This window comes from Anguilla rostrata, chromosome 1 (assembly GCF_018555375.3).
Source record: "Anguilla rostrata isolate EN2019 chromosome 1, ASM1855537v3, whole genome shotgun sequence".
In the NCBI taxonomy this organism is placed as follows: Eukaryota; Metazoa; Chordata; class Actinopteri; order Anguilliformes; family Anguillidae; genus Anguilla; species Anguilla rostrata.
The window spans coordinates 35,495,285-35,511,226 of NC_057933.1; the positions used below are offsets into that span (position 1 = coordinate 35,495,285).

At 38.2% G+C, this 15,942-nt stretch overlaps 1 protein-coding gene across 7 annotated transcripts in view; it reads left to right on the forward strand.

Annotated features, from left to right (window-relative positions):
* The window catches only part of esrrga (estrogen-related receptor gamma a), a 144,804-nt gene that overhangs the window by 114,641 nt on the left and 14,221 nt on the right, over positions 1 to 15,942 (forward strand). For all 7 annotated transcript variants that reach the window (XM_064335926.1, XM_064335945.1, XM_064335968.1 and 4 more), the window contains one exon: positions 13,226 to 13,495. In XM_064335926.1, the coding sequence (XP_064191996.1) occupies positions 13,226 to 13,495 (270 nt within the window). The remainder of the gene's footprint in view (positions 1 to 13,225; positions 13,496 to 15,942) is intronic.

Consider the following 15,942-nt stretch of genomic DNA (forward strand, 5'->3'; position numbering starts at 1 on the left):
ATTGTCTTAATTCTTGAAGAATTTCTTATTGGAGGGGTTCTCTTGGGCCTCAAGTGGTTCCCTATACTCAATGCTGTTTCACTTTACAGTCTGAAGTTACATAAGAAATTAGCTCATACGTAATCAGATTCAAATAGCTTATTTACAAAGCCCTGTCTGAATTTGTGAAGCTGAGTAATTTGACTCATTCAGGGTTCCATTTTTGTGTGAAAGCCACCCTCCACTGTGTATAGAACATATCCTGTGCTATCACCTCCCCCCCACCCCCTCTATCTCAAAATGAGGGGTAGTCTGTCACCAGCCCCCCCCCCCCCCAACAAAGCCTGAAACTCCTGAAATATTGATTAATAGAGGGTATAAGCTCCTTTTAGCAAATCAAATTTTTACTTTTACTTTTGGCTCCTCAGCATTCAGCAAAGTGAGACACACTAAATTAATTGAAACTTATAAACATTCTGAGAAAATGGCTGAAAAAAGCAAAACATATCTAGGCACATGGGATTTGGCAGGACAGAAGAGGTGGCAGCGATGTAAGTTCTAAGTGAATAATGTGATCATCATTCTTAGGAATTGTCATTAATCCGTTGATGTATCATTCCAAATTAATATGGCAAGCATTGTAAAATTAAAATTATTTAAAGGTTTCATTTTTTGTGCCAAATTAGTCAGCCATCACAACAGAGTGTGAACTTATTTTATTATTTTTTAATTGTATAACCTTTTATTTTAAAATGACCCGTTTAAACACCTTTTTTGCTTGCAATGGTAAATATATATAGGGGATTGTCAGTAGCTTTTCACTTATAGAAAAAGTGTCTAAAATATGCAGTGTCCTCCAAAAATATGGGAACAGTAGAGTGAAATTTGTTATATTTGCTATACACTTAAGGCATTTAGATTTGGATCAAAATATGAATATGAAATAAAATTACAGACAGTCACCTTTTATTCCATGGTGTTAACATGTGTGGATGTTTTACCACTTTACCACAGAAATTGATGTTTTTGTGTTGAGTCCCCCATTTTCAGCTGTTAATGAATAAACTAGTAAAAATTAAATCAAAGCAATAATGTCTAATATTTGGTTGTATAGCCCTTTAATGCAATAACTGAATCAAGTCTTCGACCCCAACATATCACCATCATTGTTTAGTATCTTATTTGGAAATGCCTTTCTAGGCATTCACTGCAGTCACTTTCAGTTGATCTGTTCTGGGTTTCTGTCTTCAGTCTCCTCTTCAGCAAGTTCAATGCATGGTTGATTGGATTGAAATCAAGTGACTGACTTGGCCAGTCAAAAACTTTCCACTTCTTGCATGAATTAAGTGAAAAGTTACCTACTGTTCTCATACTTTTGGAGTGTACTGTAAGTAGGGCTTTCAGTTCCACTTTCTTTTCCCCCGCTTTCTCAGTCCTTTTCTTTCTCTCATTTAACAGTGGCAGATGGGAGAGGGCTGCCCGTAATCTCTGAGTCTCTCTCCTCTTATTCAGCTTTCTCCCAGCTCAGGTAGTGAAGGCTGATAGTTCAGCCTTATCAATATGGGTGCATGAGAGGGGATTAGTTACCTGGCAATAAACAAGAAAAAAAACACACACACACACAAACAGGTGACAAATTAAAGGTAAAACTAACATGTGTCTTAGTAAGGTGTCTTTGCATAGGTTATACAAGTCTCTGGAACTCTACTGGAAGGATGGAATACCATTCTTCCAAAAGATTCCCTTCACCGTTCCCTCACTTTGTGTTTGATGATGGTGGTGGAGAACGCTGCCTAACAAAATCTCCCATTGATGTTCAATTGGGTTGAGGTCTGGTGACTGTGAAGGCCATAGCATATGATTCATATCATTTTCATACCATATCATTCCTCAAACCATTCAGTGAGTCATGCCCTGTGGATGGGGCATTGTCATGGAGACCATCAGGATTTAAATTTTTCATCACAGGATAAAGGTGATCACTCAGAATAACTTTTATTAATTTGCAGTGACCCTTCCCTCTAAGGGGACAAGTGTACTCAAACCATGCCATGAAAATGCTCCCCACAGCATAACAGAGCCACCGGACCCCCTCACTGCACTGGACCACCTTCACTTTTTTCCACATCTCTGTAGACCAGTGCCTATGATTTTCACACCACAGAACTCTCAAGCCTGCATTCGTCTTTGTAATGAGGGTATTATGCACTGCAACCCTATTATAATATCCCTGTCTATGTAGTTGTCGATGGATTGTTCTTGCTGACTCAGTCTGATCAAATCCTGTATTGAGGAAGAGTTGCTCTTCTGTTTTTCCTTACATATTCCACTAATTTACTAGCATCACGGTCATCAAATGTACGCTTTCAACCACGATTTCCAACCATATTTACTGATGTCTTTCCCATAGATCAAAATGCAGATGTCACTTTAGTCACAATTCTGACTGAAACACTAGCCAGTTGAGCAGTCTTTGCAACTGAAGCTCCTGCCATGCATGCCACAACAATGAACCCTCTTTCAAAGTCACTTGGATCTGTTCCTCTTGCCAGCTTGATCAAAAATCGAGGTCAACTGTGCCTGTTCAGCATTTTTATACATGCCACATAGCATGATAGGATGTTAATTGCTTAATGTAATATGGAGCAAGTCCATTCATAGATTTAAAAACTAATAACCACACTTTAAAATCAATTCTGAAATGACCTGAGAGCCAGGACAGTGATTTTAATATTGGTTATGTGTGTGCTGTTCTTTGTTTTGGATCGAACCCTGGTAGCAGCATTTTGTATGTGTTATTGCTTAGCAATTGTTTTCTTTGGGAGGTCAGAAAGTAGGGCATTACAATAATCCAGGCTACTAGTAATAAATGCACGCATTCGTTTTTCGATGTCATCCTTGGAGAGAAATGAGCTGGCCTTGGTTGCATTCTTAAGGTGGTAAAAGGAAGATTTGGTAACACTTCTAATATGTGTTTCAAAATTTAAATCACAGTTAAAAATAACTGTGATTTGAATTGTAATTATTTTTACAAAAAAAATTTGGCTTGAGGTATTGCTGTTAAAGATAGTGAATTTAGGCATACGATCACTGTGTCACTTTTTGCCTTGTACCCAATAACTAAATTCTTAGTTTTGTCTCTGTTTAGTTGGAAGAAGTTATAAGTCATGTCATGTATATATATATTATTATTATTTTTTTTTTTTTCCACAAGAACTATTTGTTTGCACAACCACCACCAGGTGACAAATGTGGGCACAAATTCATTTCTGACTGTTAATACTTCGACCACGGGACTCACAAACGAACTGGAACAGCTGTGTGTGGTCAAATTACCGCCGCTCGTATTTTAACAGGAAAGAAGAGGAAAACACATTTTAGTGACAAGCTGTAAATAAGGACAGGTTGTACTTATTACTCATAACATTTATGTGGGTATTTGAGTGAAATGTACGTATATAAATGATTATTTATAGAAATTTGTGGTCAGACTGTGAAACTTAATAAAAATGAACAGATGAGGCCCGAACTCCAATTAATCACGCAAGATATTACAAATTATTTTATCCTTATTTTCAAGTCATACATGTTTTGGCTCCTGCCATCTTCAAGAGAAGAGTATTGCTCATACCATGTTTATTTCCCTCATGCAATATTTTTTTATAGTTTCTTATATTCTGAAATGCTTCGGAAAAAAATAAGTAAAAACACAAGTAGATGTTTCATCATTGTGCAATACAGTAAAATCATTACTGCACATGAACTTACTGCATATGAAACATCTTGACATCTGTTTTCACTACCACTTCTGCCCATCGAAGCCTTATTCCTCTCACTTAATAAAGGGCACATTTGTTTAGGGAAGTTGAGGCGCTGGTTTATCCTAGACTGACACTCACCTTACATGTGCAGATGAGTGTAGCTTGTCAATTGCTTTGTCCGCCATGTCAGGTTGCATCGGCCCGGGACAGGAGGGGGTGGCCTCTGTGATTGCCAGATGAAAAAACGAGGCATTATCGTTCATTTTTGCCCTCTCTTATTAGTTTGATTACATTTGCAAATCAAATCAATCCATCAGACAGTAGCGAGCCGCATCCCGCAATTTGAAGGCCTAGTAATCTCCATCTAATAAGATGCAAATGTGTCACATCAGTAACCAATAAATCATTGGCGTGTCTTCGGGAATCATTAAACATCAGAATGAACAGTCAATTTTTAGTATTTTCAATTTGTGATATGCTGCTGGAATATAAAGATAGATAGATGTAATTACACAAACCAAACTCTATTTCAACTCATTTCAGACAGCAAATTTAGTGGAAGGTATAAGGAGCCTGTCATCACATCGCATTATTTCTGGAGGTTCATGCAAAGTTCACAGACAAGCATGAAATGGCCATCACCCTCCAACCCCCCGCCAAACCTCCCAACCCCCAAAATAGCAGTTCAGAAGGGGCATCCTTTCCATCAAAGAACAAGCAGCCAAGGAAATAGGATTGGATTGGAGCTGTCTGGCAGCTCTGAGGAATTATAATCGGTGTGGCACGCAGGAGGTATTTGAGACTGCAGGTTAAATAGGGATTCCCAGCATTAGAAGAAATGCTGGGCCAGATTGCCTCAGCCTCTGATATGCGCGTAATCACAATGTAAATTATTATTGATGCACTGGGATGACATAGGCATGCTCTGATGTACCCACTGTGTTTCTTATGAATAAAATGATTGAGCATATTTGAGCCATCTTTCCTGATAATTACAATATTCACGCGTCACACTGTATAGTTACCCATATTTTAATTTTCTTTTAGCTTTGACAAGTGTTGTGTAAATATGCTCTTCTCACATTGCCTGATGAAGTGCTGCACTTTCTAATGCATTATATTCATTTCTAATTGAAATCAGGTAAAAATGAGAGGTGTTCTGTGTATAGTCATGAGTCAGATGTACAATTCCCTCCAAAAGTATTGGAACAAGAGGGGAAATAGTCCATGTTCAAGAAATCAGGATTTCAGATCAAAGAATGAATACGAGACAGAAGTAGACAACGTCACCTTTGGTATGTTGTTTGTTGATGCAACAATATTTCCAAAAGTATACCTTGAAAAAAATGCGACGTTGTGAACTGTAAATCAGACAAATTTATCTAAATTTCAATTTCTTGTGTGTACAACATAGAATTTCTGTTTTTTGTGTGTGTGTGTGTGTGTGTGTGTGTTCTTGTCCCAAGGGCAATGTAAGGGCCATAGGTATTATGTTAAATAGATTCTGAAAACTAGAATTTTGTATTTTTCTATTTCCCTGCCCATAGTTTTCTGTTAGTCAAATGCCACATTCCCCTCTCCCAATTTTTCAAAGGCTCTCAAACAAGCACTTTCAAGCCAGCGTTTTAAATACAGCTAATCTTCTTTAAATTACTATTTAAGTTAGGATGTGGTTCTGAGAATTTAAAAAACTCCCCCATAATGGTTAGATCTATTCTCTCCTTGCGTTCTGTCACTATCAGCTTCATTCAAATTAAAATTCAGATTCAAATGCAAATGTGCTTCAGAAAGAAAGGTCCACTGGAAAGTCCAGAATATTCTGTGTTCATGCTCTACTGCATTTTCCATTTGTTCCTTTTCTCAGTTTTGTTAGTTTCTACTGACAGTGTCTCTTTATCTCTATTTCCATTTTTTATTGCTCATTTAACAGTGCTTCCACAACAAAGTTCACACCTGGCATGTCACTGCAAGCTTGAAGAACCTGCAGCCTTCTGTTTAGTCATTGTGTGTGTGTGTGTGTGTGTGTGTGTGTGTGTGCGTGCGTGTGTGTAGGTGTGTGTGTGTGTGTGTGTGTGTGTGTGTGCATGCATGTGCTTTTGAGAGCAAATATGTATGTGTGTGATCCTGAGAAGATTGACTCCATTTTATAATTTAGAATTTGTTCCTTTATTGTATTATATTTGGGCTTGAATATAGTTGTCTCCCTCAAAATCTTGTAGCTTTTTATTTGGAAAGGGAGAAATGTGTACTCTGTTATGCCTAAATCTGAACACACAGACAAACGCCTATCCTTCAACCTTACCAAATGCCACACACTGCCAATCCACCCCCTCCTCCTCCTCCTAGCCCACGCCACACATTGTGGTGGCATTTGTGGCCTGGATTTATAGTTTGTCTTTATCTGTTGCTTCATCTGTGGCTAGCTATTACAGCTGCCCAGCCAGGTTATTGTTTGGGCCTGATAGATCTGTGTGTAGTCCATCAAAGGAGAGCTGTGTGGCTAGAAAGCCATTGGGCCTGCCTGATGATGAAATACGAGCTATCAGCCTCAGTAATGGCTGTAAAATTTCATAATTACACGGCCTTTATTACATTGCATAATGACCCTGAAGCAGTATGGAACAATTAATTAAGATTTTCAGCCATGGCTTTTTCAGAAATTAAAAGGTGCTCATTTCTGTGGAATGGGGTAATGTCTTCTCTTGAAAGCATTAAGGCATGCTTAAAGCGGGCTCCACTCTCTTTTATTAAAATCCCATTTAGATTACAGGGTGTTTGTTGTGCAGAATGCAGGAATCTCTGTGTCTTCTGTTTGACTTTACTACCACATCTGTCAAACAGGAAATAAAGAGAAATACTATATGTAGAATACAATACATATGTCATTTCAGAGAGTGCTTAAATGATCATAAGTCAATTAATTTTGTTTTATAATGTATGTGAAATATATTTTATGAAATATTGTAGTTCTGATATTTTCAAAGCTTGGATTGAGACAAATCAATAAATTTTGACCGCAGCTCTCAGTTGATTATTTATATATTCATCCCATTTAGAAACAGTATGCATCCGATAAATAAAATTACTGGAGAAAACACATCCCATGCAAGGTTTGTACTTCAGATCTCTCTTAACAAAATTCCTTCATGATATGCATCATTGAAAAAGATAGACTGCAAGCTGTTTCCTTATTTATTTTGGGGGAAACGAGTGTGAATGGCACCATCATAAACCAGAGCATAATGAATTAACAGCAGCATGCTAATACAACCCTAAACCCGTTCGTCTCTTCAGAAGAATTACAGCCTCTCTCACTGAGCTTGTTTGGTGGGCCCCTGAGGAATCACTGGCAGCTACTTGCCGCTCAAAGTAGAAAACCCCTGTGAGGCAGTGCACGCCAAAAGAGCCTGTCGCCACGACACGTAAGCTCCTGAGCCTTGTACATACAATGCTAATTCCCCTAATAGGAATTTTGCAAAACCTGTGTCATTCTTGCAAACATTAGGAGAAGCTAAAATGCAGAAGGAAACGTGTATAGATCATGGAGAATATGGCAGAGGAATTTAAAAAGACAATTTGCTCACAACCCTGCAGTGGACAAGAAAATAGGCAAATGTCTGGATTCAATCAATATTTATCATTAATTGTTCATTTAAAATAGATGCAAAATTTTTCTTCATGAACAAAGTTTGGTACAAATGCAAACATACATTTTTGTCACAGAACTCATTAAACAATTTCTTGAATAAAAAATAATGCTTTCATTTAATTGTGAGTTACAGTTAAGGACAAGTGATAACTGAGTCCAAATTTTCACTTGGTGGTGTGCTGACCAGGTGCCCTCTTTTTCTAGAAATGAAAATATCTCCCTAGGTGGGATTTTTAAATTCCCAAAAATGTCAGGGATTTAGGTTTGCTTGTTCCATAATGAAATATTATGTTCATAAGGGCACCCCTGCCCTTTTTTTTGAAAAACAAAAAATGGTCACACCAGTCAAAGGAGAGAGAAAAGAAAATGACATTTCATGGAGCTGAGCCATTTAATGACCTACTGTATCTTTTTCTCCAGTCTTTGGTAAGAAGATTTACTCACAGGGAAGTGTAATTCTCTGAGAAAGGAGCAGGTGTGATATGCTGTACCATCTTTGTACCATTAACTATCTACCTAAACAATAATTTCATCTGAACTGCCTTCATAGCAAGTTGTTTACTGCTGCATTAACATTGCCTACAAACCCCAATATGGTTGCTAGCTCTCTTCAAATTGACTACTGAACTGTGGTGATAGTCATTTAAAAGAATTAAATAGATCAGAGGATTTTAACTTTCCAAATATCACCTGCAATTAAATATGTATAAGATGATCATAGCAAACGTAAGTTGTGAATAAATAAATAAAAAAATAAATAAATAAATAAATAAAACAAAACATTTCGGTACTTTTCAATCTTTTGCCACCTCTGATAGATTGCCACCTGGCTACTAGCTGTAGCCTCTGTTAGTGCGTGAAAATGTGTGAAATTGTACATCCCTGTGTCAATATGAAAACCCACTGGGATCCATGCTAAACTCACCCAACCCAAGATGCTCTCATCAGCAAAAGTGGGAGAGCAGTTACAGATCAAGGTCAAATACTCTTCTTTCCAGACCACAACCACATTGACAACTGTGTTTGCCAGCATGAGACATCATTTAGGCAAGCTCTCACTGTGATGACAATTCGATGAAAATGACAGAGGGGCCTGGGAAAGGGGGTAATTAAAATGTAAATATTGATATTTTATTATTTGAAATGGCTTTCCAGCACGGCTTGTAATGTCTCTCCATCTGGGCGTCACTTGGTAGTGGTCACTTTACTGCAGCCCTGGGACCAGGCCAGACAGGCCTGCCTCCATCCCACTGTAATGTCAAAATGCTTGTTGCAGCTTAATTTTGATATCTAATTAAGTGGAAAAGTACAGTCCATACAGTAATCTGAGGCATCTTAACCAGCTGCCTGGGTATATTTAGAATTAATCTCCACTACGAATCGCTTCTAATGTAAGCAATTAAGAGTCTGCCGATTGCTAATTATGTGCATTAGAATCAAGCAGCTCTTTGTGATTAGTTGACGATGGTGCATCCTTTCTCCCCCTGGGCGAGTGAGAAAATCCAGGCAAGAAAAATTGAGGTTTATAAAACAAATATTCACTGAGAAAAAACATTCCCATTCCTCTCCCGTCTCTCTCTCACTCTCCCGCTCTCTTTTTCTCAGTGTGTGATGAAGTGGGAGATAAGTACCATCACAAGGCCATTATTTTTTGTTAATTATGATCTGCCCAGATTCACAGCACAAATTTTCTACCTCAGTTTTTCACAGGGCCTGGATGGAGACTTTTGAAATAAACATCTATTTATCTCTTTAAATGTTAGTGTTCTTTTCACTAAAATTATATATATTTTAGTTTGTTTATTTATGTTTCATTAGAACATTAGACTGAATGAATTTGCAAGCTGACACCAGGCACCATACAGCAATTATTATGAACATGTTGTATGAAATTACTAATAACTGTTAAATATGTACTTTACATTATATACTCTGTTATTCTATCACTAAAAACAAATTATTCCGCATTTGGAGACACCCCCTGGGAATGGTTGTTTTTAAGATTTATTCCCTTTAATTGAGATAAAGAGCAGGATGGACTCCTGTATAACTGATACTCTATTTTATAGGATCAGGTTAGCCTGTGTCTAGTGAGGTATTCTGCTGTGATAGGTGAATATTTGCTTAGCTGATAACACATGTCCCGCATATGGCTGTGCTAATGCATTTCTCACCCTTCCCATTTCACACCAGCACTATTTTTCATTCATTTTTTCCTGACTATTGTTTAGTGGACTTGAAAGGTGGTTATGTGATAAAAGCAAAGGTTTTTCTGTATTACAGCACCAGTCATTGCACACTTCTCATGTCTCCCTTGGTGATCCTGTCCTCTGGGGGGCAGACCTGAAAGGCTGTTGTAAACATAAACCTTTGATTGGTTTCTTTTTCAGTTCTGTAATACCATTTTATTCCACCAAGCACATTTAAACAATGTCTCCAGTAGGTGGCATGGCTTGTGCATAGAGCAGGTAAAGTGTGGGCACGGCAAGAGCTGTCTGATCACACTCTGGGAGTAAATGGACAGTGAGGTGAAGCAGAGACTTGGCAGGACCTTTTCTCTCAGTATGCCCTGGCATGCACAGGGTCAGGGTACAAAGCACATGTTTTGAATTGGTAACACAAGGTAGCGCTTTGTTCGTTGAGGTGATTTGTAGTCAATTAGTGTAAATACAAACAAAAAAATCAGGAGGAAGTAGTTTTTTATGACAATACAATTAATATGTTACACAATGTGTTCAGTAACAGTATGTTACTGAAGCTGAAAGCTTTGAGCGTTTGGATGGACTGATTGACACATTGCATTTTAACCAATATTCCTCTCTTAAGGCTCCTCCTATTCTTATTGTGTATGTTTGAAATTATTTATTTAACGCTATATGTAATAAATTGACTCCCATATTTGGCCACTTCTGAAGCCTGGCTCAGCCTCCATTTTGTCTTGTTGAGGTTAATTATCTTTCAAAGAGATATGAGTTGAAAAAGCATGTAAATCCTTAAAAAGGTTTTAACGATACAGAACAATTCCTAATAATTTGTTAAGTGCATGTCAGAGACTATTTAACTTTATTTAACCCTCCTGTTCTGTTCATTTTTTAGGTACAGCAAAAATGTTCCCGGGTCAATCCCCATACAGGGGGGGTTTGCAAATACATGAAATGAACCATTTTCATTTAAAATGTTGATTACACTAATTAAGGCCAGTAGAAGAAGTTTCATACTGAAAAAATAATTTTAAGTATTTTTCCTAGATTTTCAAACTTTAAAAAGGGTCAATTTGACCCGCAACATAACAGGAGGGTTAATTCATAATAAGGAATCTGAATGCAAATATTTACCAAAAATACTTGGAAACAAAAACATGTCAAATATTCAACTGTCATCTGTATGACAGTCAGTGCTCATGCAAAATCTTTTTTCATTCACCCTGTAGCGACTGGTGTGGTATGTAAGTGTCAGATCAAGGGGTCTGTGAAGATGAGGTGAAGGCTGCCCTGAGGTGGTGTGGAAGGGGTGAGGGGTGGTGCACCATGAGGCCCACTCCATGCTGCTCTCAGCGACACAAACATGCAATAAGAACAAATTTGGCCGATGCACAGTCACCGGCCAGGGGAGTGGCAGGCCAGGCGCCGTGAGGCCCATTGTTGAGGTGTCCTTCCCGGTAGGGGTTAACTCTGCAGCCAATTCCCGTTCGCACAGCATATCACAGATGGATGCTCATTCCTTTTGAACACCAGCAAAGGTTTTTTTTTTTTTTAAGATGAGCCATCAGATATGATTTTTTAGCATGCCCTTCACACTTCCAGTGCTTAGCCTTTTCTGTAAGTTTACAGCAGAGTGCATCAGTTGACTCTGAACAAGGTGGGGAGGGGGGTGTATGGGAAAGATGGAGGGGGGGAAGGTTTGGGCAGATGAAGAGCGCCGAGTGCTTCAGCCTGTCTGCTGGAAAAAAGATTCAAATGGGAGGGGTGGGATCGTCCGATGATTACACACAGAATCAGATAATTCCAGTGTATCGCTCATATGAGGAAATTTTTTTTCTGTTTTTACCACCAAATTTTAAAAAAGAAAATAAATTAAATAGAAAAAACAGAATTCCCCCTTAATTAATGTATGGGGAGGTCTATAATTCTCACTGCAATCATTCAATTTAATGCACAATACCAACAAAATATTTCCCGCACTGAATTAAGATTGAGAGTGAAGAGTTGGTGGAAGCAGAGGAATTGTTGACACAAAACAAAATAGATGCTAGATTTCACTGCCACTGAGGTTGGTCAGCTAAACTTGGTTCCTCTGATCTTTTCAGCTGCACAGTAGAGATGATAAATGTAATTACAGTTCAAATTGTTGGATCTTTATTTAAAATGAAATGGCAGTGATGAAAAAAGGGGGCCCACATTGCAACTTTAAAGTTGCTGTCACATTAACATCAATAAAGTGGCTTTTCTATCATCAGCAGTAAATACACATTGATGCTCCTTTTCTTTTCCACATCGATCCATCCATGAGAACGCAGATTTGTATCTGTTAATTAATGCGTACTGAAACAGCATTTGTATTAATCAGGTAGATAAGAAAAATTGGATGCCTGCGCTCACATATCAACCATTAAAAAACACTTGGTGCCAGATAAAAATCATTGATGGACTTCAATAAAAAAGTTCTTCTTTCCACTCAATAAACTAATCATCCCACTTTTAATTATTCAGCAGAGAGATGTGTGGAGATTGGGGAATGTGTAAATCTAATTATTTACTAACAATACTGCCTGGGATGGTGGGATGGTGCTGTCACAGGAAGATGCTCCTGGCAATGGGCTCTGTCCATCTGCCTCTCGGGGTATCCTCCATCCGTCCCTCCCTCCCTCCCTCCATGACCAACACTACCACCACTCCTCCCTCTCATGCCTTGTAGTTTCATACTTTTTTGACTACCTTCCTTCCCCTGGCCCCTCCTTGTTAGGAACCTGTGTGTGTGTGTGTGTGTGTGTGTGTGTGTGTTATATTGTGGGGGAAAGTTTCCTTTCAGCTTAACATCTCCTCCACCTTCTTATCCTACTCCACATTCATCCTTCCCCTTCATCTCCCTCCAGCTTCAGGACAAGCAACTGCATTGTGACAGAGCATGGCAATATTTTTAGCCATGCCAGGTCCCATCACAGATCACTTTACAAGAATGCAGCAGTCATGTATTAAAGACCCCCTTAAGAAATTCTCCTCTAATCCCTTTTGATGATTTTATTAAGTAGTAGTGGATGTCCCTGCCAACTGGCACTCTGGAGTCATACCAGCAGGCCAGGAAAAGCACCAACTGTTCCATGCTGTTCCACGGCTCCTAATGAGATCAGAGATGTTAACAGTTTGAGATAATAAATTAGCAGTTGTTATAAACAATAGCCTGAGACCTATGCATAATGAGCTCCTTGCCATTAGTGATCAAGTCAGGAAGAGACAAAAAATGAAGCGATTTGGTGAGCGCAGGCACAAGCTTCCCATGACAGGGCTCCCACCATACCAGATGTTGTTGAATATCTCTCAATCCCCCCTAAATTACAGCACCGGTGGTCATTTTAGGATAATTTCTTGTTTTCACTTTTATGTTCCTCTCTCTAATGTGGAGGACAAATTGGGGGGTGGGGCGGATGGGCCGGGGTTGGAGGAGTGAATCCAGTGTTCCAAACTTCCCAAAACTGCACTGTTCGTTCCTTTACTGCCTGATACACTGTGCCTTAATTACAGCTTTTTTTAATGGTAGCAGTATTTAATCATATAAACCAAATGTCATTGTGCCTTGCGCATGACCATGTCCCTGTGTTTATTGTTCTTTCCAATCCCAGGTTTCTCAACTCTTTCTCTGGCAGACCAGATGAGTTTACTGCAAAGTGCATGGATGGAGATCTTAATCTTGCGTGTGGTGTACCGCTCGCTGTCCTTTGAGGATAAGCTGGTCTACGCTGAAGACTACATCATGGATGAAGACCAGTCCAAACTGGCTGGCTTGCTCGACCTCAACAATGCCATCCTGCAGCTGGTAAAGAAGTACAAGAGCATGAAGCTGGAGAAAGAAGAGTTTGTCACCCTCAAAGCTATAGCACTAGCTAATTCAGGTTGGAACATCATCTTTTATTGCAATTTTGGTGGGAGAGGGAATTTTCTGGACTTCTTATTTGTTGCTACCTCTAAGCAGGGCCATGTGCAGACACTTAGAGGGGCAAGGGCCATGGGCAATAAAAGGGGCACACCCTCCCCCCCAACTGCACACACACAAAGTGACACCTACTACAAATTCATTGGACCGTTATTCGGCCATATTTTTCTAGAAAATATAGAAAATTAACATCTGCATACGTGAGATGAGGCAAAATACCAAATTTTGTACAAATCGGTAGATTTTTGCAGGAGAAGTATTTTAAGTGTTTTTTTTCTTCTTTTTTTTTTCAAAAAAATTGAAATGCAGAAAATCCAGTATGGCACCGTTTATGGTTCCTTGAGGCAAATTATTTCCTCATGAGAGGGACCTGTGCACCAAATTTTGCGACTCCAGGGCTAAGATGCTGAAGTTGTGTATTTAGACAAATTGACTATGCATCTATTAAATTGTATGATATTAATTTATATAACATCACATCATGAATACCTGTGTTTTTAAGGCCACTACTCTCAGCTTTGAAGCAGGTCTTGTGCACAGTACGCATATCTTGTGCTTTGAATCAAGTCGAGTTGCTGAGACATTTTTCTTCTTAGTTAGGGTGCAGCTACTTTTTGAAAAAAAAGGGGTGTTAAGAAACCTGTCGTCCATGACTATCCGTGCCTTTATATTATATGATGAACGTGAGTTATTTTTTTAAATTCCATTTAAAAGGGCACTTTAGGACAGACAGGGTAAAAGGGGAAAGGAGCTCATGCTACAGTTGTTTCCTACCTCTGCAAGCGCCTGCCTCAGAGGGTGTTTTGAAAATATATGTCATTTTACATGAAGAACCTGAACCAAAAGGTCAATGAAATTAAGTTATATTAATTGCTACTTATTCACATATTTGTTTTTGTTTTTTTATTTAATTATATTTACAATGAATGCAAATATGCAAGCACATTCATATACATCCCTCCATGTGAAAACAGCATATCCCAAAAGCATTACCATGGTCCTTTTAGCATTTGCATAAAGTTCACTTCAGATCCCTCTTTAATAAGGTGCCGATCATTAGGCACCTGGATGTCAATAACTGGCTCTGATGTTCTCCACCATTGACAGTCAGGCTGTGGCCTTGTATCTCCCTTTGTTTTGACCCTATCTTTGAACTTTATCTTGGTTGCTGGCCAGTAGTTTTCCCTTTAATTACAAGAAGGAAACTGTCAATAAAATCTGTTAAATGGAATGCAATGACCGGCCTGAATGGGCGTGCAGCTATTTGTTCAAATTCTACAGCGCTGAAAGTATTGACAGTTTGTTTTCTAGGGCCATATGTGACGATCAATCTCAGGCTGGGCTCAGCCACGCTGAAAAATGAAAAACCAGATTGCTTTTGCTTGCTTGTGGATGAAGGCTCACTATTTGGTGAGCCAGCAAAAGATGGGCTCTGCTGCCCCAAGTGTGCCCCGTGACATTTTTGAGAGATTATTATTTTTAACTTGTTTTGAACTTTTTTATTCACTATTAATGCACCAGCAGGAGGGACATTGTTTTAAAGACAAAGCACATACTTTTTGCAGAGGAGCCTTATGGGAATTAACCATGTTTTTTATTAGGTAAAAGAGCTAGGTTATATTTGTAGACTCATTTAACAATAATCATTATTATAAGTGCACCACAGATTGTACACAGGTTTTACCATTGTTGCTATCATTATTTTTTAGCTTATGAGCTTCAAAAAGGTTTTTTTTTTTTTTAAATAATAATAATAAACCTGTGAATCTTGTTTCCTTATTTATTAATAAGCTTTCCATTTAGCTGCATAATCTGTACCCCTTCACAAATAATGAAAAGAGTATCAATGCATTTTTTAATTTAAAAAAAACATCAGTGACAATTATGACAAAAGCTGTTGAACTCAACCAACTCCATTCTGAAATGTGGTTGTTTTTAACAGCAGCATTGTTTTGCCAGCTATAAAACTGGATGATTATTCATTCCAAAATTAAAAAGAAAATGCAAAAGATAAATGAAAAAGGAAATTTAAAAAGGAACATGAAAAATAAAGATGGAGGATTATCCAGCCCAAAATTAAAATTGAATTAGAAAATTGAAAACTTTTTATTTTAATTTTCCATTTTCATTTGTGACTCAACATGGTAAAGGGGGATCCATGTACTTTCTGTTCAGTTCATATCCATTTTGAAATAACAAATTTAATAACAAAAAACAACTTGTTTTTGTTTACCGATGCATTGCTTTGGTTAGGTATTTTTTTCAGTTTTTAAAGCACAAACTACAGTCTGAATATAATGTTTTAGAATATTGGTCTAAATACTGATTTTGAGATTTCCATTTTGCACTTAACACAACTCATCTTATGACTTCAATGTTTAGGTACCGGCTAATGATATGAATTAG